Genomic DNA, 27,576 nt, shown 5'->3' on the forward strand with positions numbered 1-27,576 from the left:
AAAGAAGTGGCTGTGTGTAAAAAAAATAAAAAATAGCCCTCTGTGTATAACAAATACAAGCACCATGACTTTGTGGGCCATAGCCCTCTGTGTATAACAAATACAAGCACCATGACATTGTGGGCCATAGCCCTCTGTGTATAACAAATACAACCACCTTGACTGTGGGCCATAGCCCACTGTGTATAACAAATACAAGCACCGTGACTTTGTTGGCCATAGCCCTCTGTGTATAAAAAATACAAGCACTGTGACTTTGTGGGCCATAGCCCTCTGTGTATAACAAATACAAGTACCGTGACTGTGGGCCATAGCCCTCTGTGTATAACAAATACAAGCACCGTGACTTTGTGGGCAATAGCCCTCTGTGTATAACAAATACAAGCAATGTGACTTGTGGGCCATAGCCCTCTGTGTATAACAAATACAAGCACCGTGACTGTGGGCCATAGCCCTCTGTGTATAACAAATACAAGCACCGTGACTTTGTGGGCCATAGCCCTCTGTGTATAACAAATACAAGCATCGTGAATGTGGGCCATAGCCCTCTGTGTATAACAAATACAAGCACCGTGACTTTGTGGGCCCAAAAATACAAGCACCGTGACTTTGTGGGCCAAGCTCTTTCATCAATTGATATCAATGATTCAAAGGAGATCACAGTTAGATCCTAGGTGCTATACTTAAATAAGCAGTGTCAAAGCAGCTACCCATTAATGTCAGATAGTGCATAACTAAAAAGTTCTATTACCAATAGTACCTCAGTGCCCAGATACTGGATACTGCCACTGTTTGCTGTTTTTACTCTTCACTCCAGTATTCCCCCGCAAGCTTGCCATACCCCACTAGCTCGGTTCAGTACAGGGAGTGTGTGTGCAGGGGGGTGGGTGCTATGACATACACTTTTTACGGGCGCCATGGTCCCAACTCTGGTAACAACTGACGCAGTGTTGGGCAGCCGACCAGGCAGCACTCTGGGTCAGCGGAGCCAGGACTGCCTAGTTCTATGCATAGGAGACTAAATAACTGCTGGCGTAACTGCGTACTGTGGTAGTGGAGAGCCCACTGCTACTGGTCACACACGCGACCTCTGCTAAATATATGTAGGAGGGGCCTGCCTGTGCCTCCCGCTTGGGCAAACCTAACAGCCCTTGTTTGTAAAGGGGGACAGGGCTCAGAGGCAAATGCAGAATTTCTACAGAGGGGCTTTCAAATGCCTGATTTTTAGCATGTTACCACTAAGAGGGCATAATCAGCACTGAAAACCAGCTATAACAGGCATCATACGAATATACGGAATTAAATAATTCTTCCATATACAGCCAGGACAAACAGCTTCAGTAATCAATTCAATGTAAAAAGTAGAGTCATCCTGTCTGAGCTGAATCTTTTTATTACATATGTGGGCTCTATTACAGATCATTTGAGCAAGTTGGGGAATCTGGGGGAGGGCAGAAAAAGAAACATGTACTGCCGTGGACATAGATGCACAGATTGGTCTCTTTATGTACTGGATAGGGTATTATTCAGTATTAATAATTGATCCTATAGATGGGCTATATCAGTGCACCCCAAACAGTACATGTTTTCCAGGTCACCTTGTCGGTGCTCAACTATATTCATTACTGGCTTTCCAATTTATTTACTACTTGCTGCACCACTATATTCATTACATGTTTTCCAGATCCCCTAGTCGATGCACCACGTTATTTATTACTGGCTGTCCAATTTATTTACTACCGGCTGCACAACCATATTCATTGCATGTTTTCCAGATCTCCTAGTAACACATTTTAAAAGATCAACAGGGACTGAAGTGTGCCAGTTAGTTAATTAGTGACATTACTAAGGGGATCCTAATTTTGTATGGTCCCTTATACTATGGGGCACAAATAGGGCAGACTGTGGAACCTGGAAGGATTTCCTGCCGCGCCTAGAGCAGGCAGCAGCAGCCCCCCAGTATTAAGATGGCGGCCGCACTTGGGGCAAAGCCATACCCCCTTCGCCCTTCGCCACCCCAATAGCGGGTGCCCAACGGCCCGCAGGCCGCTCACTGAACCAAACCAGCGGAGCAGCCAATGCTGCTTGCCTCTGGTTAAACAAAATAGAGACGGAGCCAGCGGCAACATGCTGAGCCGCGCTCTGTCTCACAGCACAGGCGGGGCCGAAGTTTCTGGCCTCGGCTCTGCTAAGGCGCGCGGCCACGCCGGGCACCATGTGGAGGCAGCATCGGAGGCGGTGGATACCGCCAGTTGCCTCCGTACAGCAAAGATAAAGGTCAGGACTGACAGCCACGGCCATAGCTGCGGCCCTGCCCTACTGCACAAGCGCTGCCTCAGGCCCTGTCCACGATAAGCGCGGCGGCCTGCTCGGGGGGGGGAAAGAAAGAGCTGGGCAGCATGGGAGCCTGCTGTTTTAGCCCAGCAGCACACATAGCGGGCAGTGTTAACAGGAGTGATGGGGGGACATTATGAAGGGCAAGAGGGAGAGACCAGGAAGGAATCCCAGGGGTATAGAAGATTGAGGGAAAGCATGGAAGAATAGGGGAAAAGAATGAAAGTATAGGGTAAGAGAACAAAAGAATAGCTGGAGTGTAGAGAACAGGAGAAAGAGAAAAGGAAAAAAGGAGATAAATACAGGAGATTCACATCACACATTGTACTTCCCTGTCCTGGAAAAAAACTGTAACAAAGAGGCAGATTTGCATACATCACTCCATTATATACTCTAAAGGTGCATACACACTAGACGATATGCTCCCTGAGCGATATCGTCTAGTGTGTCCCCGGCAGGCTGTGCTCAATGTCGTTCATGACATTGAGCACAGCCGCTGAACAATATCATTAGCGATATCGTTCAGCGCCGGGCTCTCTCACCCATTCCCTGACATGCAGCAACCTGACGAGGTCGTCAGGTTGGCCTGCATGTCAGCCCGATGAACGAGGATGACGAACAACCCGCGGGAACGCGCGTCGTCGTCATCGTTCATCTTTTTTGTGTTAAAAATGGACGATAAAGTGGACGACTGAACGATAACGATATCGTTATCGTTCAGTCGTCCACTTTAATCGCCCAGTGTGTACGCACCATTAGACCACTCCCCATGAAAGATTTATTGGCTGCATAAGACCAGCTACACTTAAAGTGGCAATAACCAACACGTTATTAAACTGGCAACACTCAAAACACTTGTGGTTTAATGTCCCTTAGGCTTAAATTGACAGCCTTCGGTCTTACTTAGGTTAGTATGGAGGTAGTTGTGTGGGTGGCTGTGTAATATCTCCTCACAGGTGCTGACTGACCCTCAATCAAGGTGACAAGTATTACAATGGTGAGTATACACTCCGTGTGTGTGTCCTGTCCTTGTCCCCTTCCTTCCGGTATCAGTGATCCTTGCACACCCACATTTCACCCTCAGTGCACAAGTACTATTAGGTGATACCTGGGTGGCTGAGGCACCAGTGCTTGTGATGACCGTTTATCCTCCCGGTGAAGGTCACCATCACCCGTGACTATTCCCTTGCTTGTCACCCTAAAGGACGAAACGCGCTGAATAGTTAATTCTATTCTTTTTTTCCTTAGTGACAATGGCCGGAGGTCCCTACTGATGGTCTTCAATGGCGCTTAGGAGGAGGACCCTACTAGGGACACTATGACAGTGAGCACCTGTCAGGGATCTTCTCTCCCCGAGTTCTAACATTTCAATAATAAATATTCTATTAAATACTTACAGACATAAGAAATAAAACTTATTGAAGCACCAATAGCACAATGCATGTCAGTATCACCACTGTGTAATATAATTCTCACATATATAATGGTGGACACACCCCATAATATTATTTAGGTATTTGAACTACAAAAATAAAACATAATCAATATTTTGGAAAACTGGGTCCATTTAAGGATCACTCAGTGACCAGACTTACCATCAGTGTTCCCCCTGAGATAAGTAACACACGGCCTGATTCATTACAATTGCTATTGCGATCGTAGGTGCAATTACGCACGGAGACCCACTGCGAAAATATGCTAATGTTTGCAATCACAATCCCGTTACAGCCTAACATAAGGACGCCCACTTCACCTTATTCACATCCGTAACACATTGCAAGTCTGCAAAACCATCGGTAACATCGAGCACCATCGGAACCTAACACACAATTACAGGTCTGACTCAGAATTTGCTAACCTCATCGCATGCAATGTAACCTCAGGCTGTGTCATACTTGCCGACAATCAGCTACCTCCTTCCGGGATGGAGCTGATTGTCGGCTAACAGGGGGGGTCATGTCCGGACAGCTGTGACACGTTTGGTGGTGGAGCCGAGAGCGGGGCTGTGCGATCGCACCATCGTGGCCCTGCCCCCTCTTCACAATGCCGTTATTTTCAGCACTGTGAAGCAGGGACAGGGCCACGATGACGCGATTCAGCGCGAATCGTGTCAACAGTCTCCCCGCTGTGGGGATTTCTTGTGTATTCTGGGGGGAGGTCGGGAGGGTTGGGGAATGTCGGGATGCTTGCCTGCCTTTCTGGGGGGCCGGGAGCAGCACCCGATATTCGGGAGGCTCCCGGCCAAATCAGGAGGGTAGGCAAGCCTGAGCTGTGTACAGGGCTGCCATCAGAAATCATGGGGAGAGAATAGGCAGGGCCCCCACCAAGGAGGGGGGGGGGAGAGTTGGCAGAGGTGGGTGGAGCTACACCAGAGGGTCGGACACCAATTTGCGTAAACCAATTTGAAAAGCAGTAAAGCAGCATATATATATATATAAAAGAGAGTCACGAGCGGCACTCACAGGTCTTAGTAGCAATAGTAGTAAATAAAGAGACACTACTCCATATACTTATTTACTACAATTGCTACTAAGACCTGTGAGGAGGGGGCAGGACAGGGAAGGCTGGTAGGACTAGGGAGAAGCACAGGGCAAGGAAGAATGGCAGGGACAGCTTGCTGGACTGGGGGGTGAGTAGTATGGTACCTTTTTTCGATTTTTTATCAACTGGCTGCGCTGGTGCAGCCAGCCAACCAGAGTCAGCGCTGAGAGCAGAGAGAGGGAGGGGCCGGGGTGGCTCTAGTAGTAGCGCTGCATCCGTGCATCGGCATTTCCAATATGGCGTGACTGTGAGCCAATCACAGCTTGCGGACCAGCAGCCAATCAGGAGCGGCTGCTCCTGATTGGCTGCCGGTCCGCGAGCTCCGGCTGGCTCACGGCGGCACAATAAATGACAAGCAGCCGGCAGTGTTGTATTTCCATTGAACAGGGCTGCAAGTGCAGGACTGCAGCACCCGGGACCCCTCTCTTTCCGCTGTCTCCGGGCCCGGGACTCGAGGCCTGCCAGTCCCCCCCTGATTTCGGCCCTGGCTTTGTATGGCATCGCAGTGGCTAATTTATGCAGTTGTGATCTATGATGAATCAGGCCCAATATAGGGGTACAAATTCAAAAGATTTAGTACACCCACATGTTTCCAGTTCTTAGTGAAGTGCTTGCAGTTTATTGTCTCATTGTACAAGTTTTAATCTACATTTTTTACTCATAGTCATTCTTTCTACCATGGAAATCACATAGAGGGCCTGATTCAGAGCTGCGATTTTGCATGGGTCGCAATTGCAGAAATATGCTAATGTCTCCAAACCTTGCACAAGCATAGAGACGCTCACTGCTGCCTTCTCATATGCATCCGATGTCTCACACCAGCATAAACATCGGTAACATCGATGTAGATCGGGCAGCCATGCAGCATAGGTGGCAAGTCTGACCTGTCTCAAACACAGCGACTGACACACAGAGAGCTCTCATGCTGCGAAGGAGATCGCAATGGCTTATTTATGCACACCCATGAAATGGCATTTAAACGGTCAGACACACCTGCATATGCCTAGTCGCCCCCCCGTTACCTCCCCAAATGCTGACTACCTGTCACTCACTCTGCGATTGACTCCTCTGTGCGAGCGCAGTCACAAAATAATCTATGCACATGCACAATGCAGCTTACATGCATGTACGATGGTAAACAATCGCTCAATCTGCATAAATATCAGCATGGCGTGCATCTCTGTATAAGGCTCAGAGTTCGGGAAGTTCTTTCCAACACTGTTGCTGAAGTTCTCACAAATGTATTGAGCTTATTGGTTAGTTGTTTTTACCCTTCTGTGCAGTTTATCCCAAGCCAGCTCAATTGGGTTTAACAGGCTGATTCAGCCTTGGGAATATAGTAAGATATAGCAAGTAACTGTGCACCTTGGTAAAACCATGCTGCACTGCAGGTCGGGCAGATGTAAAATGTGCAGATAGATTTAGATTTGGGAGGGATGAGCCCAAACTGTCATCTAAGTTGCAGTGTAAAAATAAAGTTGTGCAGTATTTGTGGGCTACATGCAAAAGCAGCCAGTATTTACCACACAAAATATATGTAATACTATTTGCACCCCTTACATTGTAACATGGTTTGTCCAGGTTCACAGTTACTCGCTATATCTTACTCTATTCCCAAAGCTGAATCAGGCCCTAAGTCTGGAGACTGTGCTGTCCATTCCATGATATGAAGCCTACCGTCTAATTCTTTTCCTCGGAAGGCAGTTCTGACATAGGGGGAGATGTACTAAGCTCTGGAAAGTGATAAATTGGAGAGTGATAAACTACCAGCCAGTCAGCTCCTGTCATGGTTACAGGCTGTGTTTGAAAAATGACAGTTAGGAGCTGATTGGTTAGTAGTTTATCACTCTCCAATTTATCACTTTCCAGAGCTTAGTACATCTGCCCCATAGCCTGGACATATGTTTCAGGTTAATGTTATAGGATGAACTCTTGACCAATTAGATGCAGAGCAGAGGGTATTGCATGGCACTGCAAATGCTGAGGTCACCCTTTTGGTTCCAGGTGACAGTAACTTCATGCAAGTTGCTGGCTTCGGTTCCAGCAAAAGAGTCCCAGACGATCTTGCTTCCTACTCTGGTGTGTTTCAGCCTGAAATTTAAAAAGGTCAATGCTTTTACTACAAAACATGGAGAGCTTTGCTATTAAAAGCATTGGCCTTTTAAATATTTGGCTAAAACATGTGTGGAAGTGGTGGCTATTACAAGTAAATAAACCCCACATATTGATAAACCATCCTTTTGTCTACTCGATAGTGTACAAAACCCTGCATGATGAGCCAAAGATTTAAAGTTTGGATTCATCAGCCCAAAAGACCTTCTCCCAGTCTTCAGCAGTACACTGACTGTGCATCATGGCCCAGGCAAGCCTCTTTGTCATTGCTGCAGAACAGCTGTAAGGTCTTAGGGCCTGATTCAGAGCCGGAAGCAATTAGCGCTCGCTCGTTCAGAAAAAGGGGGTGGCTATTCAAATGAACCGTTCGCTCCTTGCGGTCTGTTGACGCCTCCATGTCTGAATGAGCGAACAAAACATGCGGACATTTATTTGAAAAATACGCCCCCTGGCCGCTCGCATCATACGTCATGTCCGCTATATATTAGATTAATCGAGTACATTGAACAGCGTATGAACTGCTCGCTATTCTTGTGGATGGTTTTTCCTACCACTATATTGTGAGCAGTTCTGACTATAAAACAACCAACTGACGTGGTCAATGACGCTGCTGTATTAATTATGCACACCCATAAAACGCCCGTTTTGACCTTTAAGCACGCCTGCGTTCTGATCTCCACTCCCCGTTTTCAAGCACCTTCCCCTGTTACCACCCACATATGCCTCATTCTGTCACTCAAAATAGCAGGCATTCGCTATATAGCGAACAAACGATTTTCGGCCGCACTGACTGGTTCGCGCATGCAGGGCTGCCATCAGATATTGTGGGGCCCAGGACTGACAAAATAGGCAGGGCCCCTGGGCCCCCCCTCCCGCTACTGCTAGGTCTAATTAATTATGACTTACCTTATCGCCTTGTGCTTCTTCCTTCTGGCTTCTTCTCCTCCAGGGCTGGCTGGCGCTGCTCCTCACACGCCGTGGCTCATCTGACATCTCCCATCCAGTGGCGTGATGTCATGCACCCCAACGCCAAAGGAAAAGAAAATTTATTAAACAAGTGCAGGGGCAAATACAGGATTTTCTGAGGGAGAGGGAGGGGGTTTCTAATAAAATAATTAAAATAAAATAAATATATATTTATATATATATATATATATATATATACTGTGTGTATATATATATATATATATATATATATATATTGTTAAACACACACATACACATATAATATATGCAGCATAACACACATGTACATGTATATATAACACATATACATATATCCACGCTAACATAGGTACATACACATACATCCACACAAACATACATACACATATGTACACTCTAACACATACAGATATATACATACGCATATATACACACTAACACATACCGAAATACATACCCATATATACACACTAACACAGACATATACAGTACATACCCATATATACACACTAACACATAGACATATACAGTACATACCCATATATACACACTAACACAGACATATACAGTACATACACATATATACACACTAACACATAGACATATACAGTACAAACACACTAACACAGACATATACAGTACATACACATTTATACACACTAACACATAGACATATACAGTACATACACATATATACACACTAACACATAGACATATACAGTACATACACACTAACACAGACATATACAGTACATACCCATATATACACACTAACACAGACATATACAGTACATACACACTAACACATATACAGTACATACCCATATATACACACTAACACAGATATATACAGTACATACACATATATACACACTAACACATAGACATATACAGTATATACCGATATATACACACTAACACAGACATATACAGTACATACACATATATACACACTAACACAGACATATACAGTACATACCCATATATACACACAAACACAGACATATACAGTACACATACACGTATATACACACTAACACATAGACATATACAGTACATACACATATATACACACTAACACAGACATATACAGTACATACACATATATACACACTAGCACATAGACATATACAGTACATACACACTAACACAGACAAACACAAAAATATTTATTACTTACAATTCTGCACAGCACCTGGTTGCTAATGGGTGGCTGGCATCTTGCATTATTAGGCCCCGCCCCCAAGGAACGACGCGATTCGTGGGTGTTCGGGGGGCGGGGTTTGACACTGGCTCCGCACCCATTTCAAGCCGACTGAAGGGGGAAGTAGGGGAATCGTGAAGGAAGGAGTTTCTCAGGTTGGTAGCAGTGCCCCACTCCCTTTTCACTCAAGGGGGTAGTGCAGGCACTGCGGGGGACTATGCAGCAGTTGCAGGAGCAGCACTGGACCCCCTCCCTTTCTGCCAGGGTCCGGGCCCGGGACTCGAGTACCGGCAGTCCCCCCCTGATGGCGGCCTTGCGCGCATGCGTATTAAAAACCCTACGCATGCGCAGATGGGCGAACATCGCTCAGAATGAGCGTACTGCCGCTTACGAGCGGCTCTGAATCAGGCCCTTAGCCCATTGCTTGTTCCCTGAAAAAGGTGTTTTCTTATAACTGTAACATTTACACAGTTTTGGCTAAGCTAAACTCTTTTCCATATCCTCTAACAGCTCAGGGCTTCCCTGTGTAAGGTTATTAACTGGACTTGAATTGCAAAAAAAATGTCAATAAAAACTGAAAAAATGGGGGTGTTGTAAAACTTTTTGACCCCTAGTGTAAATATTAAAGTATCTTGGCCAAATGTAATAGCCTGCGATTTACAGGAGCCGGCACAATTCTGGTGAGATAGTCACTAGGTTTAAAGCTGATATTGCCTTTAAACTAATTATCACTTTAAATGTAAAGACTATCTCGCCGGAATCATGGCGGCTTCCACAATTCGCTTGCAATTACATTTGGCCCTTATTTGCAACACCCCTAATATGAGATAAAGGGGCTGATTCTAAATTTGGAGCAAAGTCAACTAAAACAAAGCCAGTAACTTTGCACCTGGACAAACCATGTTACAATGCAAAGGTACAAATGCATGTATTTTATTAAACTCCCTAATGGTTGATATGTGCACTATATCTTACAGACTTAAAACGACTAAAAACGTATCTAAAAATAAACACACGGACAACAACAGTTGGATTTAAAATTAAAGGTCAATTTTATTTGACAACAGATTATTAATAATTAATAATAATTCATTAAATATTGAATTTGGGCTATCGAATTAGACCATTAGATCTTGCCAATTGAAATTGATTGTGAGCTTAAAGTTAGTATGGTGGTGGACAACAAAGAACGGACACTCCCACAAAAAACAGGCAGACCAAACACATCACTCGTTAGAGTTCAACTCTCCAGAAAAAGCACGCCCGGACGGGCTGTGTCATTTCCCTGTAGGACATTTTGGCCTATAATTGAACAAGGAGAGCGCACCCATCTAACTTGTATAACGACTAAAAACACACTACCGTTCTTTCCGCCACAACACTCATAGCAAACAAACATGCAAAAACAAAAACATTATTTCCAGAAACAAAGAGGCTGAATCTACTGTATGCATATCAGACCGAATATACCAGCAAGGCCACACCCCCTAGGAACCCTATAGGCTAATTCTAATGTCTGACACTAACAACAACATTCTCATAGGTATACTGCTATCACAACCACGGGGTTTAACCTGGCTCAGTCAGATTGCACCTGCCTTACGCTGTCCTTCTGAATGCAGGGTAAATAATGGCTGATTTAGCATGTAGCCTACAATGCTGGGCAGCTTTATTTTTACACTTCAAATTAGAGTTCAGATAGGACATGCCCCTCCCAAAATTAAATATCTCTGCATATTATAATTCTGCCCCACCTGCAGTACAATATGGTTTGTCCTGGTGCAAAGTGATTCCTTTTTTCTTTGCATTGCACCCAACTCTGAAACAGCCCCAGAAAGTTTTTGAGATATCTCAGGAATAAAAATACAGTAGTTTTTATTTCATAATTTCCTATCTTTTTGACACTAAGGCCCCCATTTCCAAACGAGTTTTATAATCAAAACGAGTGATAAGTTTCACTGTGTATGATAAATGGTGCTCCAGCCAATCAGCTCCCTCCCAACTGTCATTTTTCTAACAGATGACAGTTGGGAGCTGATTGGCTGGAGCACCATTTATCATACACAGTGACATTTATCACTCATTTTGGTGATAAAACTCGTTAGTAAATGAGGCCCTAAGATTGCTCTATTATTATATTTTGCTAAATTTGAATAATTTTGTATATAATTTTACTGATATAAAATAAAAGCTGAATGTAACCTGTGGATCACACTATAGCAGCCCATTTTTATTGTTTTTTACAAGCAGACAGGTATCACCTGACCCTGATAGGCTAAATAAGTACAGTAATTACATATGAGATTTGGGTGACACATTGGACCCCAAAGATTCCCATCACAGTGCTTGGGACAGGGACCACCAGTAATTTATATAAACATGGTTGTATTATAGGCACTGTGGGTAACAGGCAGTGACACTGGGCCTACAGCAGCTGGTGATGTCACAAAGCTTTATGATGTCAGAGAGCTGTTGGCTCAGTTGCTTACCTGCACAAGATACGTTTGTGTGTTTTCACCTATTGCAGTGTGAAGGCGATTTTATTCGTGCTTAGCGAATTTTTTTTTATTTTTCTTGATTTATCTTGATATGAGATCAAGAAAGAGGAAAAGGCGACCGGATAACAACAGGTCTCCTATTAAGGAGAGTAGTAGGAGTAATAAGGAGGATATCTGTGTGGGAAGAGGAGATTCTCCCAATATCACAGAGGGAGGAGATATTGAGGTGAGAGAGGACCATCAGTGTAAGAACAACAGGAACCAGGCTAGAACATCAAAGCAGCCAGGTAAGGCCCCTAATAAGAGGCCCAAGGTAGACAACACCATCAGCAAGAGATCAGTTGTAAAGAGACCCTTAGACAAGACCGGGGACACTGGCTGCAATAAGAAAAAGAAGAAGGAGCTGAGACATGACAGCCCAGGAGAGGGACCCAGTGCTCCCATCATAGAGCTCACAGCTCGGAGGGGCAATAAGAGAACTCACAAAAGTGAAGCCCCAGACCATCAAAAGAAATTTAAAAAGGGAACAGCAGGTAAAAAGCCTTTTGCTTGAAAACACTAATAAGGGAGAGATGTATCAAATTGTCTAACAATAAAAAGCTTTAAAATGACAGAAGCTGATTGGTTGCTATAGGTTTGATACATCTCCCCCCACATGTAATGTAATAGAGAAGTAAGTGAGGTGTAGGTTAGTACTTACGTGCAATACGGTGACGTCATGTTCTCACCTCTCACCACCATTCACGTCCTTTCCCTATCACCTAACTCTGCAACATCTTTATACCTTGTTATTACTATTCTGCAGCACCTGTGACTGTTACGTTGTCCTATCCAATGCTGGCAGCTATTCCCTATTCATGTATTTCATTTCTCTTACACCCCAACAACATATAATTAGGCAACATAACAATATTCTTACCAGATACTATATAATACAGGGTATAAATACTTTCTATGATATAATTATCTCAAACCTTTAAATTAAATATTGCCAAATATCTATGTTTATATCAGTCAATAAATGTGATTTCTCTTTATGCCACAAGGTGTAAGTGGGACCCCTCCAGCCAGCCCCCCGGAAACAGCCGCTGCCTCTCATATATTGGAATGTTTGATCTACCACAGTATTATTGGAGAGGGTGGTTTCGGGAAGGTAAGTGATTAGTACATATTTGGTGACTTACCTGTAAACAATGCAGCAAATATATCTTAAGAACTTTGCTTTAATAACTATATAATATAATTAGGAATGTGCGCAGGACCATTTTTGACGGATTTGGATTTGGTTCTAATTCGTCGTCTTGCTTTGGATTTGGATTTGGATTTTTTTACAAAATTTGACAAACAAAAGCTAAAATCACATAAATTGGGCTTTTTTTTCTTCCTAGAGTATTATTAACCTAAATAACCTTGATTTCCAGTCATTTACAGTCAATTTAGACCACCTCACAGTTTAAATTATAGTTTTCACCATTATTGGCCAAAGGTTGCAGTGATCTTACTGGTTACCAAGCGACAAAGCAGCGGCGCAGACACCACAGTATAAAGCACATCAATGACAGATTGCCACACAGCAGTGGTAGAAATGAAAAGTAGTGCACCCACCCAGTGGGGTACGGCCAGCAGAATCACAGTACTTGTTTACAAAGTGGGCTACGGCCTTAGGAGTCACAGTGCACAATCTTATTCACATTACACAGCACATAGTGCCCCTGATTCATATTACACCATAAAGTAGTGTCTCTTATCTATGTTACGACACAGTAGTGCCCCTTTTACACAATGCCCACAGTAGTGACCCTTTTACACAATGCCCACAGGAGTGCTCCTTTTACACAATGCCCACAGGAGTGCTCCTTTTACACAATGCCAACAGTAGTGACCCTTTTACACAATGCCCACAGTAGTGACCCTTATACACAAAGCCCACAGTAGTGACCCTTTTACACAATGCCCACAGTAGTGACCATTTTACACAATGTCCACAGTAATGACCCTTATACACAAAGCCCAAAGTAGTAATGCCCACAGCAGTGGTGTCCCTTACACAATGCCCCTAGTAGTGGTGCCCCCTATGCAGTCCCCTTAGTAGGAGGGCTCCCTATGCAGTGCCCCCAGTAGTAGTATGCCCCCCAGTAGCAGTGCCCCCAGTAGTATGCCCCCCAGTAGTAGTGCCCCCATTAGCAGGCCCCCAGTAGTATGCCCCCCAGTAATAGTGCCCCCATTAGTAGTGCCCCCAGTAGTAGTATGCCACCCAGTAGCAGTGCCCCCATTAGCAGGCCCCCAGTAGTAGTGCCCCCATTAGCAGGCCCCCAGTGTAGTGCCCCCAGTAGCAGTATGCCCCCAGTAACAGTGCACCCATTAGCATGCCCCCAGTAGTATGCCCCAAGAAGCAGTGCCCCCAGTAGTAGTATGCCCCCCTAGTAGCAGTGCACCCCATTAGCAGGCACCCAGTAGTAGTGCCCCCAGTAGTATGCCCCCCATTAGCAGGCCCCCAGTAGTAATGCCCCAGTAGCATGCCCTAGTAGTATGCCCCCCAGTAGTAGTGCCCCCATTAGCAGGCCCCCAGTAGTAGTGCCCCCATTAGCATGCCCCCAGTAGTGGTGCCCCCAGTAGTAGTGCCCCATTAGCAGGCCCCCAATAGTAGTGCCCACAGTAGTAGTATGCCCCCCAGTAGCAGTGCCCCCATTAGCAGGCCCCCAGTAGTAGTGCCCCCATTAGCATGCCCCAGTAGCAGGCCCCAGTAACAGTGCCCCCAGTAGCAGTGCCCCCAGTAGCAAGCCCCAATAGTAGTATGCCCCCCAGTAGTAGTGCCCCCATTAGCAGGTCCTCAGTAGTAGTGCCCCCATTAGCAGGCCCCCAGTAGTATGCCTCCAGTAGTAGTATGCCCTCTAGTAGTAGTGCCCCCATTAGCATTCCCCCAGTAGTATGCCCCATAGTAGTATGCCCTACGTAGCAGGCCCCCAGCAGTAGTCCCCCATAAGCATGCCCCCAGTAGTAGTATGCCCCCCAGTATCAGTGACCCCATTAGCATGCCCCCAGTAGTATGCCCCCCAGTAGTAGTGCCCCCAGTAGTAGGCCCCCAGTAGTAGTGCCCCCATTAGCAGGCCCCCAGTAGTACTTACCTGAATCCCCGCTCCTGTCTCCGTACACTCTGCTCTACTCTGTTACGCGTGGAGGGAGGCGGAAGACGGAGCTCATGAGTGAGCTCCAACCGTCTCCCTCCGTGCAGCAGCCAATAAGAGTCTGCCTGACTCTCATTGGCTGCTTTTACAAACACACAGCTGCCGCTGGCGGCTGTGTTTGTGTCTGTGTAGGGCAGACAGCTTTCACAGTGGTCTGCCCTACACTAGAGGAGCCCTGACGTTGGATTCTCTCGCGAGAATCTGACATCAGGAGGCTGCGGCTCGGCCTCTAACGGGGATCTGAGTCAGGCAGGGAACACTTGAACAGGGTTCGGGTGGACTCGGATCCCCTATGTTCAGAGCGATTTGGATTCCACAGAATCTTTACCGCTCATATCTAAATATAATTATCATTACATGCACATAGGTGTTTACATTGGGAGCTCTCCATTAAAAATACAATGGGGCCTATGTAAATAGGCAAATATAGAGGATACAGTGGCACATTCCCACACTCACCTCCATATATGGTTTTGGACTGTTGCTTAGAACAGCTGACAGGGGCGTGGCCAGTGTAGGTGTCAGGGCGGAGCTAGGTCACACATGCATGGCAATGATATTAGTTATTATCAAACAGCCTGTTGTACCACTCCCTGCTCTGAAATCCTCTGTTACCTCTGAGGTGCTAGGGGACAGTTCTGCTCTGCGTTTTAACAGAGCTGAGCTACAGTACATGTAATAGGCCAATGTTAGATATGGCATACTTCCCAACATTTGTGACTGGAGATGCACGCCCGAAAAGGGGGCATTATGAGATGGTAAAGGGGGTGTGGCCTAATGGCACACCCCCATTTACATCACTAAAAGGCGTGCCCAGCATCTCCGAGATGCTGGGCTGCCCCCGGGCTTCTCCCCCATGCTGTGAATAGATGCTGTGCTCTGCATATCCGCTGCTCTGCTATGCAGAGCAGTGGTGTATGCTTCCCCCAACTTCCCCCTACCGCTGGACACTGCGGCCCGCGGGTGGGACAGTGGGACAGTCCCAGAAAAACCGGACTGTCCCGCAGAATGCGAGACAGTTGGGAGGTATGGATATGGTGCTGTCTGCTCAAAACTGGGGCTCCATTGTTCTTACATTTTGTTGCCCAGAACAGTCACCAAATAACCTCACTTCAATGTCCTGTTTGTGTACAGGCTATTACAGAGACTATAGGGGCTGAGAAGCTGGTGATGGTTGGTATCTCAGGAACAAGTGAAGACCCACAAGGATCTACTAGATGGGGAGATTGGGCTTTCTGTAATAAATGTTGGGCACAAAAGATCTACAATCCTGGGCTCAGGGAAGACGCTCATCCCCTGTACTTTCCCTACGGGGTGATGGGACATTCTCACCTTGCTGTTGTCAATTTATCTTGCTGTCTCCTGTTTGTACAATGATCTTTGGGAGTGTCAGCCAGGCAGGTTCCACAGCTAAATAACATTGCAAATTTCTTCTAACTCTTATACCTTATCCCACCAAAAACCCAGCTGTGAGCACTGAGCACAGAGTAAGCACGGGTCAGAGCCAGGTTTTACCCCTTTTACACCAGCAGCTGGACCTGAGTTATATCCCGGGTCCGGCATTACAGTGGACTTTTGAAGCTGATGTATTCTCCAAGCGTTACTGAAGCCAGGCCATCCCCTGGTTTGAGGAATGACCCGGGTCATCGTGACTCTGGTCATGCTGTTTATAGTGGACCGATACTCAGTTCCTTTCTGATATCAACTCTGGTCGTGACCTGGGTTAGATTCCTCGGTCACTTGACTTGGGTTATTTTTCCAGGACCATTTTCCACTCAGCAGTGACCTGGATCGACCCGGCAATAACCAGGGTTATTGCAGCAGTGGGAAAGGGGTATTCATACCAGTAAAATTATCTGTCTCATGCAGGTACTGCTGGCATCCCACCCCAACAGCAGAGAGCAGCTGGCAGTAAAACTGGTGAAGAAGAGGACACTACTCAGGGGCAAGAACCCTATATTTATAGAGCGGGACATCCTGCAAGTCACTGGCAACAGCACTTTCTTCACCCATGGCTATGCAGCATCCCAGACCCCGGTAAGAGTCTCTGTATCTGTCATAATTGTAACTAACTTCTGAATATCACAGCTTCTGTAATATAAGACAATTATTTTACCATTACTGGACCCCCGCATAATTCCAATGGCACATATTGTATGACGCATTATTCTGACACAGAGGTTTATTATCCTAATTCTGTACATTTGTGTAGTATCTGGGATCCTTCATCCCGTGCTCCTCACTGTCCAGCACTGACTCAATCACTTACCCCATGTCCTGTGGGCATTATATATGTAGAGGCCCATCTCAGACAGAAGATGGGCTGTATACAGCGTATACATTGGGCCTCATTCACATCACTAGTGGTGACTGAGTATTACTGATTATAATCTGCTGTGTGTCAGAGTAATGTCCATAATGTAACTTATATCATACTCTCTGATTCCTATACAGGAACACATCATATTCATCATGGAGTACCTGAGTGGGGGAGATCTATACCAGCTAATAGAGAAGAGTGCCCCATTAGGTGATGCCACTAGCAGGTAAGAAAGAACGTGGGTATATTATTACTATTATTATTATTATTGATATGACAAATAGTAACATCAGTGTTTCCATCCCTGCACCTGGGCTGCAGTAGGACCCGGCCTATGCGGCCTAACAAATCCAGGCTGGGCCTTTATAGGTGTCCATGGTGACAGGTCTGTGTATAATACAGAGTCTCCTGGACACAGGGGCTCCATTGTGTTACTCAGCTATACAAAGAGCATGGGCGGGATGCATCAAGGGCAGAAATGTGGTCAAAAATGTGCATTTCTCATATGCACCTAGCCTCGGAGGGCGCGGTGGGTAACGACATCTTCCTGTTGGGATTATCAATAGGAGCCCATGGGCTTCTCTCAGCAGAGTGCTGAGAGAGGTTTCCAATTGAATCCTTCCCAGCATCCTCCACAGCACATGCCAGAGGGGCTTCTGGGTCAAAGACCCAAATGTCCCTCCATCGCAAAGGGATGCTCTTACCGACAGAGCGGTCCTTTGCGGTGATCGTCATGCATACCAGCTATACCAACACCAGCATGCATGCGATGACCGGTGGAATGCATCGCGAGTGCAATGCATCATGCATCCCGCCCCATGTGTGATAATAATATGTCACGTGTCACTCTTATACTCTGATACTATATCAGGGGGAATGTACTATCTCATTATTGGTCATTTTACTTTAAAAATATTTGCTATTAATATTTATGTTCTTTCTTCCTCATCAGATTTTTAACAGCAGAAATCCTTTGTGGGCTCCAATTCCTCCACTCAAGGGCCATTATCCATAGGTAACTCATTATTTCTAATGATCACATACAGTAACCCCCTATATGCAGTTACAGTATAGCTATTATGTTGCTGGGGGTCAGGCTATAGAGAAGTGTCGCTGCCCTTTTCTGCAAATGGGGGATCATTCATTCTTGAGTTACATGATATGTAGGGCGAGGTTCTTGTGACTGCTTCACACACCCTCTTATCTCCCTCTTTATCCCACCGCATACATAGGGGCCTATTTATCATAGATTTCCCCTGAAAATACAATTTTTTAGGTGGTACCTGCAAATATTAAGTAACCCCTGAATGTATGTATAGGGAATCTCAGCACATATTGGGGATATTTGCTGCAATCCCCCAGTTTAATCACAAAAGCAGCCCCCATAGGTTTCTATAGGTTTATATGGGGGCTGCATACTGTATATGCCGATTTTACCAAGCTCTGGAATGTGAAGTATTCTGGAGCTTGGCCCCAGTAGCTAACACCATCTTCAGATAGTTATTGGGAAAGGGATCCATAGGATGTCTGCACGGCAATGGCTGCCACTATAGATATAGATAAGAAATTATGTTTATTAGGTCTAAAAGCTGATAACTAATAAATAGGCCCCATAGTGACTCTATGCAGCTGTCAGTCACAGTGATTGCCTCCCTACAGTCACCATGTTTTACACCACTGATCCCTTTTTCCCACTGTGTCGCTGACATGGTTCTTATTGTGTCTCTGGGAATCTTTCTCTGTAACAAACAAAGTTGTACAGCTGGTAGCTGTCTGACAGGCAGAACTTACACTCATTCTCCTCGCAGGGACATCAAACCAGAGAATGTGCTCCTGGATGCTGTTGGCCATGCCAAAATTGGTGATTTTGGCCTCGCAGTTAAAAACACCAATGGCCAGAAGATATCAGGAGCTGCTGGGACGGTGGGTTACATGGCCCCTGAGGTGAGTAACAGATTAATTGGCTACAGGCTTCTCATACTGTATCTCCATTTCACTATTAATCGGACAACATCTTGGTTCTTAATGATATCTAAACACAGGGTCTTAGTCAGGGATGGATGCAGGGTCTGAGTCAGGGATGGACGCAGGGCCTGAGTCAGGGATGGATGCAGGGTCTGAGTTAGGGATGGACGCAGGGCCTGAGTCAGGGATGGATGCAGGGTCTGAGTCAGGGATGGACGCAGGGTCTGAGTCAGGGATGGACGCTGGGTCTGAGTCAGGGATGGATGCAGGGTCTGAGTCAGGGATGGACGCAGGGTCTGAGTCAGGGATGGAGGCAGGGTCTGAGTCAGGGATGGAGGCAGGGTCTGAGTCAGGGATGGATACAGGGCCTAAGCCAGCATTGTGTGGTATTGCACAGCTGCAGGGAATTAGCTGTGCAATACCGTACAGCTGATATACTAATGCAGCAGGAAGCGTCTTGTGTACATAGAGGCCTCATGACAGCATCGCATATACAATTTCTGTGCCCTAAGATGCAGCATCAGATGTTCTTCAAGACAACCTGCAATCTGAGTAACCCTGAGGTTACTCAGATTGCCCCTAGCAGCTGCGTAGTCGAGGCCAGGAAGTTTGTGTTGGAAGACGCAGACCCTGGCCTCAACACTCTTACAATAATGGGACAAGACATGGAGGCTAGCTCCACCCACTCCCCACCCCCAAATGGCCACAGCCTGTGAATCAGGCTCTAGCTTTGGGGAACTGTGAGAGATCTTGCAGTAGAGACTGGCGCCTGTGTAGTACAGATCCTGCACATGCACCAGTTTTCTAACATCGCAATAGTACACATACCATCGGGTTTGCATATTACTTTGAATCAGGACCGCAATGCAGATGTTTGCGCAATTGAGCAATTATCGGAATCTGAGCATGTATCAAGTTCCATTACCGCCAGCTGTCGGAGCGTCTATTTTCTTGCAGTGTGATTGACAGGCCGGGAACATTTGGGGGGAGTAAAGGGGGAGGCATTTGGTGACCATTTTGGGTGCATGTCGCTGTCTGTGATCCCGTATGCAGAAAAATGGTTCTCAGTTGCCGTGGACACTCTGTGTGACAATAGGGTTACTCAGGACTCCGATAATCGACTGATCTATGACTAATGCTGGGTCTTTGTACAGTCACTTGGATTTGTGAAGTCACCGGTGGGCGGCTCAATACATATCTAGGTGACTGTGACAGTTGCATATTCTTGCACAGTCGCTGTGTACACATTTGCAGCATGATTAGGGTCCATCTCTGAATCAGGTTATAGTCCAGAAGAATATTTTCAAGAGGAAGAGAAGTGACACAAAATTATATAAGTACAGACTAATATATCCAAGTAAGCAATGTTACATAGGGGCTGATGCAGAGGTGGCAGCTGTTGCATTCGTACTGTAACTGAGATTTCAGATGCAGCGGACTTGTGAAAATATGTTAATGACTCAGCCGCTGTCTTGTGTACAGAGATGCCCACCGGCCGGCGTCTCGGACCCGCCGCTTACATACAATAGCCCCAACATCGGTCCCAGAATTGAACTTCTGAGCAACCCTACGGTGTCTCATAATGTCCATCTCAACTAAGAGGCCGGGCCCAGTCCATCTGCAAACAAATGCGCAGAGACTGACTAGGAGGGGCCCAGAATACGGTGGTGACATGCCTGTGTTTTTGTATCTTCACACCCGTTACCTCCCCCCATCGTTACTAATCAATCACAGTATGTGGAAAAAAATCGCTGCACTGCATTCACCTCTGTATTAGGCCCATAGTCACATAGGGGTGTAATTATTAGGCAGTGAAGTGGAGTTTTTGGCCAGAGAAAGAGGCTATCACTGCTTCTTCCTATATAAGATGTCACATTGCATATCACTGTGATATGCGGCAACATGGTGTGGGAACATTGTTATTTATGAATAGACCCAAGCATTGCAATGTTCACTTAGCATAATTATGTAGAGATGAAAAAAGGGGTTAGGAGAGGCCCAGGAGAAGTCCTGACTGTGAGAGTGGGAAGTGGTGATCAGGGAGATTAGCAGAGAGATGAGGGTGGGAGGAAGCATGTGAGGAGATGAGGCTGGAGATGTAGGGAGGAGAGGTGTGGGTGAGAGCTTAGTAGATGAGTGAGTTTACATTAATAAAAACCTTTTACCAAAGAGTAAAAGCCTATACCAGGAATGATTCAGTAACAATATATAGTAAGCAGTACAGTGTATGAATGGCTTCCACAGGGTATTCATTCCCCAAATGAGTCTTATGACCTTGTGGTACATTCAGTCAGGGAGCTCTCACCCCTCTTGATGTTCCCACTTCCATATTTAAATAGCTTCCAAAAAGATGGCCAAGCTGTCCTTCCTCTGCAGTCCCCCAGGTGTACTTCTGCACGCTGCAGCTTATCCAGCGCTTCCTGTGACATAAGTGGCTGAAAGTATCAGTAGCTTCCCCGTCACTTGTGTCTTCTGTCTTCCATCATTCACAGAAGATTCCACTGACGAGTAATGCTGCCAAGTCTCTCCTCCCACTAATGTGCCAGCATCACGCTGCAGCTCCATGTATACCAACTGCTGACTACTCTACTGGGCACCACAGCTTTATGTACATGATCATATTTCTATATAACAGTAACCATTGCACTTTCTCCATATTTATTGCTGTGATTGCCTGATTTGCCTCAGTGTTTGCTTTGGCTCTCTAGTATAATATACACGGTCATTATTTATCATAACAGTTATTTTAATTTAGTAATTGATTTCCCTCATATAAACCCTCAGCTGAATGCTGTCTGTGTAATTGCCTGTATATGTTCATTGATATTCTTCCTTCCATCAGATGTTTCATTGTGCACAAAAAGGAGAGCTGTCAGCATAACCCGGTGCCTCCTGCCAGGTTGGACAATGTACTAATCATCTGTTTCTCCATCATGTTTTTACAGATGCTTAGAAAGAAGCCGTATGATGCCATGGCAGACATTTTTTCCTTGGGTGTCATGGTATTTGAGATGGCCACAGGAGACCAACCCTTTTACTGTGGTGAAGAGTCTGTTGAGGTTATAAAATCTGTCCTCAATGATAACCCAGTCTACCCAAAGGAACTCAGTCCTGGCATCAGTAACATCCTAAAGCGAGTGAGTATGCAGTATACAGGCTTATCACAGGGTCAGGAGATTATACTGTCACAGGGGAAATAAGGCACAGGTCTGAGAACATACATTAATACTAATGAATACACTCCCAGCAAATGTACAGCCATGGCCAAATGTTTTGAATGACACAAGTATTGGTTTTCACAAAGTTTGCTGCTTCTGTGTTTTTGTCAGATGTTACTATGGTATACTGAAGTAAAATTACAAGCATTTCATAAGTGTCAGGCTTTTATTGGCAATTACATTAAGTTTATTTATGCAATGAGTCAATATTTGCAGTGCTGACCCTTCTTTTTCAAGACCTCTGCAATTCGCCCTGGCATGCTGTCAATCAACTTCTGGGCCACATACTGACTGATGGCCGCCCATTCTTGCCTAATCAATGCTTGGAGTTTGTCAGAATTTGTGGGTTTTTGTTTGTCCACCCGCCTCTTGAGGATTGATCAAAAGTTCTCAATGGGATTAAGGTCTGGGGAGCAGGGCTGTAACTAGGGCTCCGCAGGACAAGCGGCAATGTTCAGGCCTGTTAATTTTCTGTTTATTATCATTCTCACTTCTAGCTTCCTCTTATTTCATCCAAGCATTTTCTGGCCTACCCCATCTCTTCCCTGGTCCTTTCCCATGAGGCCTTTCCCCTTTTTTTGGGTGCGTTATGTCCCTATTTGAAAAATGGGGGGTGCTAATGTCCTTTCTGGCTCAGGGCACCAAAAAGTCTAGTTACAGCTCTGCTGGGGAGTTTCCTGGCCATGGACCTGTTCCCCTAGCCACTTAGTTATCACTTTTGCCTTATGGCAAGGTGCTCCATCATGCTGGAAAAGGCATTGTTTGTCACCAAACTGTTCTTGGGAGAAGTTGCTCTTGGAGGATGTTTTGGTACCATTCTTTATTCATGGCTGTGCTCTTAGGCAAAATTGTGAGTGAGCCCACTCCCTTGGCTGAGAAGCAACCCCACACATGAATGGCCTCAGGATGCTTTACTGTTGGCATGACACAGGACTGAAGGTAGTGCTCACCTTTCCTTCTCCAGACAAGTGATTTTCCAGATGCCCTAAACAATCTGAAAGGGGATTCATCAGAGAAAATAACTTTACCCCAGTCCTCAGCAGTCAATCCCTGTACCTTTTGCAGAATATCAGTCTGTCCCTGATGTTTTTTCTAGAGAGAAGTGGCTTCTTTGCTGCACTTCTTGACACCAGGCCATCCTTCAAAAGTCATCGCCTCACTGTGCGTTAATATGCACTCACATCTGCCTGCTGCCATTCCTGAGCAAGCTCTGCACTGTTGGTGCCCCAATCCCGCTGCATCAACTTTAGGAGACGGTCCTGGTGCATGCTGGACTTTCTTGGGCACACCGAAGCCTTCTTCACAACTATTGAACCTCTCTCCTTGAAGTTCTTCATGATCCGATAAATGGTTGATTTAGGTGCAATCTTACTAGCAGCAGTATCCTTGCCTGTGAAGCCCTTTTTGTACAAAGCAATGATGACTGCACGTGTTTCCTTGCAGGTAACCATGGTTAACAGAGGAAGAATAATGATTTCAAGCACCACCCTCCTTTTAAAGCTTCCAGTCTGTTAATTCTAACTCAATCAGCATCACCTGTGTTAACGAGAGAATCACTGACATGTCGCCAGCTGGTCCTTTTGTGGCAGGGGTGAAATGCAGTGGAAATTTTGTTTTTGGGATTAAGGAGCTCATTCAGACCCACTTGCTAAGATGCAAACATTCGCTGCTGCCGATGGTATGCAGTGTGTATGCATCGCAGTGTGCATACCTTAGCGAAAGCTCACAATGTGTTTGCTCACTGCGCATAGACAGCCCAGCAGAGTGAGTGACAGGGGAAGCAGTTTGTAGCTGGTAACAGGGGCTGGCCATTAAAAACAAGGGAGTGGAGGTGCAAACACAGGCATGCCTGAGCATCTCAACTGCATTTTAGTAGTGTGCATAATTATAAGACAGCATCATAGTACACGTCACCTGGCTTGTATTTACACAGAAGTGCTCGCAGTGCTTGCGGCAGGGTATGGTCATGTACCGATGGTTGGATACACTTCCTGGGCATGATGTGCACAAGTGAGGATCTTAAGACAGGCTGGGGGGTGTCTGCATACACTATGTGATCGCTCTCTAAAGCTGCATACACACACAACGATTTTTTTAATGATTATCGTTAAACGATATCGTTTAACGAAAATTGATGGCAAAAATCGTTCACTTTCTGAGTCAAACGATGAACGATTATCGTTCATGCGCGTTCACGTTTGTAGTTTGTCGTTCAGTCAGACTTGTCAACTCAACGATTTTCATTAAGGGAATATGCAAAAATCGTTTGTAGTTCATAAAAATCGTTCATGACACTTAGTAAATGAACAACTTTAGTAAACGATTTTAGTACATTTTTCAAGGGAAAAAATCATTTACTCAAATCGTTCATTAAAAAAATCGTTGTGTGTGTATGCAGCTTAAGAAATACTGGGCGTGCAAATGCATTGCTGTGCGATTGCACTGCCTACGCAATTTGCATACACATCTAGCGAGCGGCTCTGAATCAGCTCTTAAGTTCATTGTCATGGCAAAGAGGGACTTTGCAATTAATTGCAAATCATCTGATCACTCTTCATGACATTCTGGAGTATATGCAAAAACTGAAGCAGCAGACTTTGTGAAAACCAATACGTGTGTCATTCTCAAAACTTTTGGCCATGACTGTAGTTGTAAGACAAAATGTAATATTTTATACATGTCATCCTGAGAATAAAGTAGCATAAGGAAAAGGTATGACATTGGTCAGCTAGTGCTTATCTACCATTAACACTCTATACTTTTCTGTTTATTCCTTTGATAGTTCCTATGCAAATCCCCAGAAAGAAGGCAGCGACTATATATTAACATCAAAGATCATCAGTTTTTCTGGCCCATTAACTGGGAAGACCTGGAGGCTGGCAGGATATGTCCCCCATTCATAATGCCGCCGGTAAGTATATGTACAATATAGGAATGTACACAATATGTGCTCCATCATACAGTCCTATTATCTCATAGACAATGCTGGTGATCAGGAGAGATGAATGTTATAGTACAAATGGTCACACAAATGCCAATCTAGAGGGACAATGGGCCTGATTCATTACAGATCGCAACTGCAACAGTGTATGCAGATCGGCCGATGGTGCGTACTGCGCATGCACTGCATGAGTTAGCATTGCGATCACACTGCGTTCACCTTCACAGATAGGAATCCATCGCAGAGTGAGTGACAGGCCGTGAGCATTTGGGGATGGTGGCGGGGGAGTGGTTGGTGAAACGCAGGCGTGTCTGTCCATTTTCATGGGCGTGCATAAATTAGCCACTGCAACGACATACACAGCTTGTGCACACACTGCGTGCGATGAGGTTAGCAATTTCTGAGTAAGGTCAACCCTGCTGTAATTGTGCGTGAGGGGCCGATGTTACTCGGTAGCAGTAGGCATCTCTATGCTGGCTGTGTGATGGCATTGAGATAACATTCATTAGCATATTCTCGCAGCGGACAAGTACATGCAATCTCTTACTTGTCATCCTTGCTGGATCAGGCCCACAGTATGGCTAAATGACTGCAGTAAAAATGTTGTGGCCAAATGCAGAATGTGGAGAATATTTTGTAGAATGTTTTTGAAATTCAATTGTAAACACATGGACAGTATATGTTTATTATCAGCCGTATATGTTACTTTCAGCCAATTTATTGCAATCGGTGGCAAATGCAGAATTTCTAGAGGGAGTTTAGAAATCCTTGATTTTGAGCGAGTGTGGCCAGTCCATGGAGAGGGCATCATTAGCACTTACACTGTGTCATACAAAGGGCCTGATTCAGCAAGGATCGTAACTGCGAATGCAATAGCGATTATGCACGCAGACTCACTGCGATAGTAGTATGCTAATCCATTGCGATCACTATGCCATCGCAGAACATAAGGACGCCCACTTTACCTTACACACATACATATGTACTGTTTAGTACGACTGCAAAACCATCTGTACTATTGAGTATCATCGCAGCCTCACGCACACTTGCACAAGCTCTGACCTTACTCAGGAATTGCTAACTTCAGCTCACGCTATGAGGCCTCAGGCTGCATACGGCATTGCAGTGGATAATTTTTACACGCCCAGGCAACGGCGTTCCAACGCACTGGCACGCCTGTGTTTCGCCAACCACCTCGCGTGACCACCCACAAACGGCACTTTCTATCAATCACTCTGCAATGGATCTGCATAGTCACTGCGATCGCAGTGTTCAGTTCACACACTGCGTTCCATGCGCAGAATGCAACGATCGGTCGATTGCGTAAGTAATCTCAGATGCGATCGGTAGTGAATCAGGCCCAAAGTACTGTGTGTGTCATAATTCTGACATATAAAGGGCCAGCAAACATAGTTAACCCATTAGATGTGGCAGTAGGGCCATCCTGCCTGAGCTGAATGTTTTTATTTCAGATGTGGGCACAATTCCAGAGTATTGGAGCAAGTCCAGGAGTCTAGGCGAGCAGCAGAAGAACCTAGCACTGCCCTGGGCATATATGTACACATTAGTTTCCTTGTGCACTTGATTAATGATCCCTATAGATGGTCTGTAGTAGTGCACCCCTTAGTGCATGTTTTCCAGATCTCCTAGTTGGTGCACAGGTGTATTTATTTCTGGCTGACACATTAAAAGATCCACAGATGGTGCTGACCATTTCTGATACTGAGAAGAACATGCAACACTAGTATAATTCTATTAGTTTACTATTTCTATTGTGGTCATGGTGTGGGCTGGAGAGGGGCAACCAAAAAAACCCTTGCATTTGCCTATGGCAATATTCTTCCTTTCACATGCAACATGCATTGATATTGTAGAAGGGTAAATCCAAACTACAATGTAATTATACAGCAACCCAAAGTCAGTGAGGCATCTAGTTACCATTATAAATATATCTGCCACCTAATGTGCAGGTTACAGTATTATCTAATATTAATATACTGATTGCTTATATAATCACACAACATACAGGTATAGCATAATATTAGTAAGCAGAGTTTGCACATTACCTAATTATTTTTCATTATGACACAGTGACAAAGAGCCCAATTACTGTGTATTTATTTTGTGTTTACATGATGGATCTGATTTGTCTCCTGTTCCTAGACCCCAGTTACCACCTGTGAACATCATAAACTGGATGACTTGGTACCACCTCAAGCATCACGGGAGCCACCAATATCTAAGGTGGAGGAGCGCCGGTTCCGTGGATTCTCGTTTGTAAGTGACCGGTGGAGAACCATGGACAACCAGTGA

At 45.3% G+C, this 27,576-nt stretch overlaps 1 protein-coding gene across 1 annotated transcript; it reads left to right on the forward strand.

Annotated features, from left to right (window-relative positions):
• Positions 1-2,127: 2,127 nt before the first annotated feature.
• Positions 2,128-27,576, forward strand: LOC148517512 (protein kinase C theta type-like). The gene is made up of 6 exons (XM_088478584.1): positions 2,128-2,277; positions 17,274-17,365; positions 18,948-19,083; positions 22,050-22,241; positions 25,105-25,233; positions 27,427-27,576. The coding sequence occupies exons 1-6, from the start codon at positions 2,128-2,130 to the stop codon at positions 27,574-27,576; spliced, it is 849 nt and encodes a 282-aa protein (XP_088334710.1).

The sequence above is a fragment of the Taudactylus pleione genome, unplaced genomic scaffold, assembly GCF_031769625.1.
Source record: "Taudactylus pleione unplaced genomic scaffold, aTauple2 ptg000215l, whole genome shotgun sequence".
In the NCBI taxonomy this organism is placed as follows: domain Eukaryota; kingdom Metazoa; phylum Chordata; class Amphibia; order Anura; family Myobatrachidae; genus Taudactylus; species Taudactylus pleione.

What these genes read in the sequence shown, in the direction of transcription:
- LOC148517512 (XM_088478584.1), top strand. Translation starts at nt 2,128, where the DNA reads ATGCTGAGCCGCGCTCTGTCTCACAGCACAGGCGGGGCCGAAGTTTCT. An exon ending in TCCGTACAGCAAAGATAAAG is followed by an intron (nt 2,278 to 17,273) that starts GTCAGGACTGAC and finishes ATTCCTATACAG; the next exon opens with GAACACATCATATTCATCAT. An exon ending in TGGGTTACATGGCCCCTGAG is followed by an intron (nt 19,084 to 22,049) that starts GTGAGTAACAGA and finishes ATGTTTTTACAG; the next exon opens with ATGCTTAGAAAGAAGCCGTA.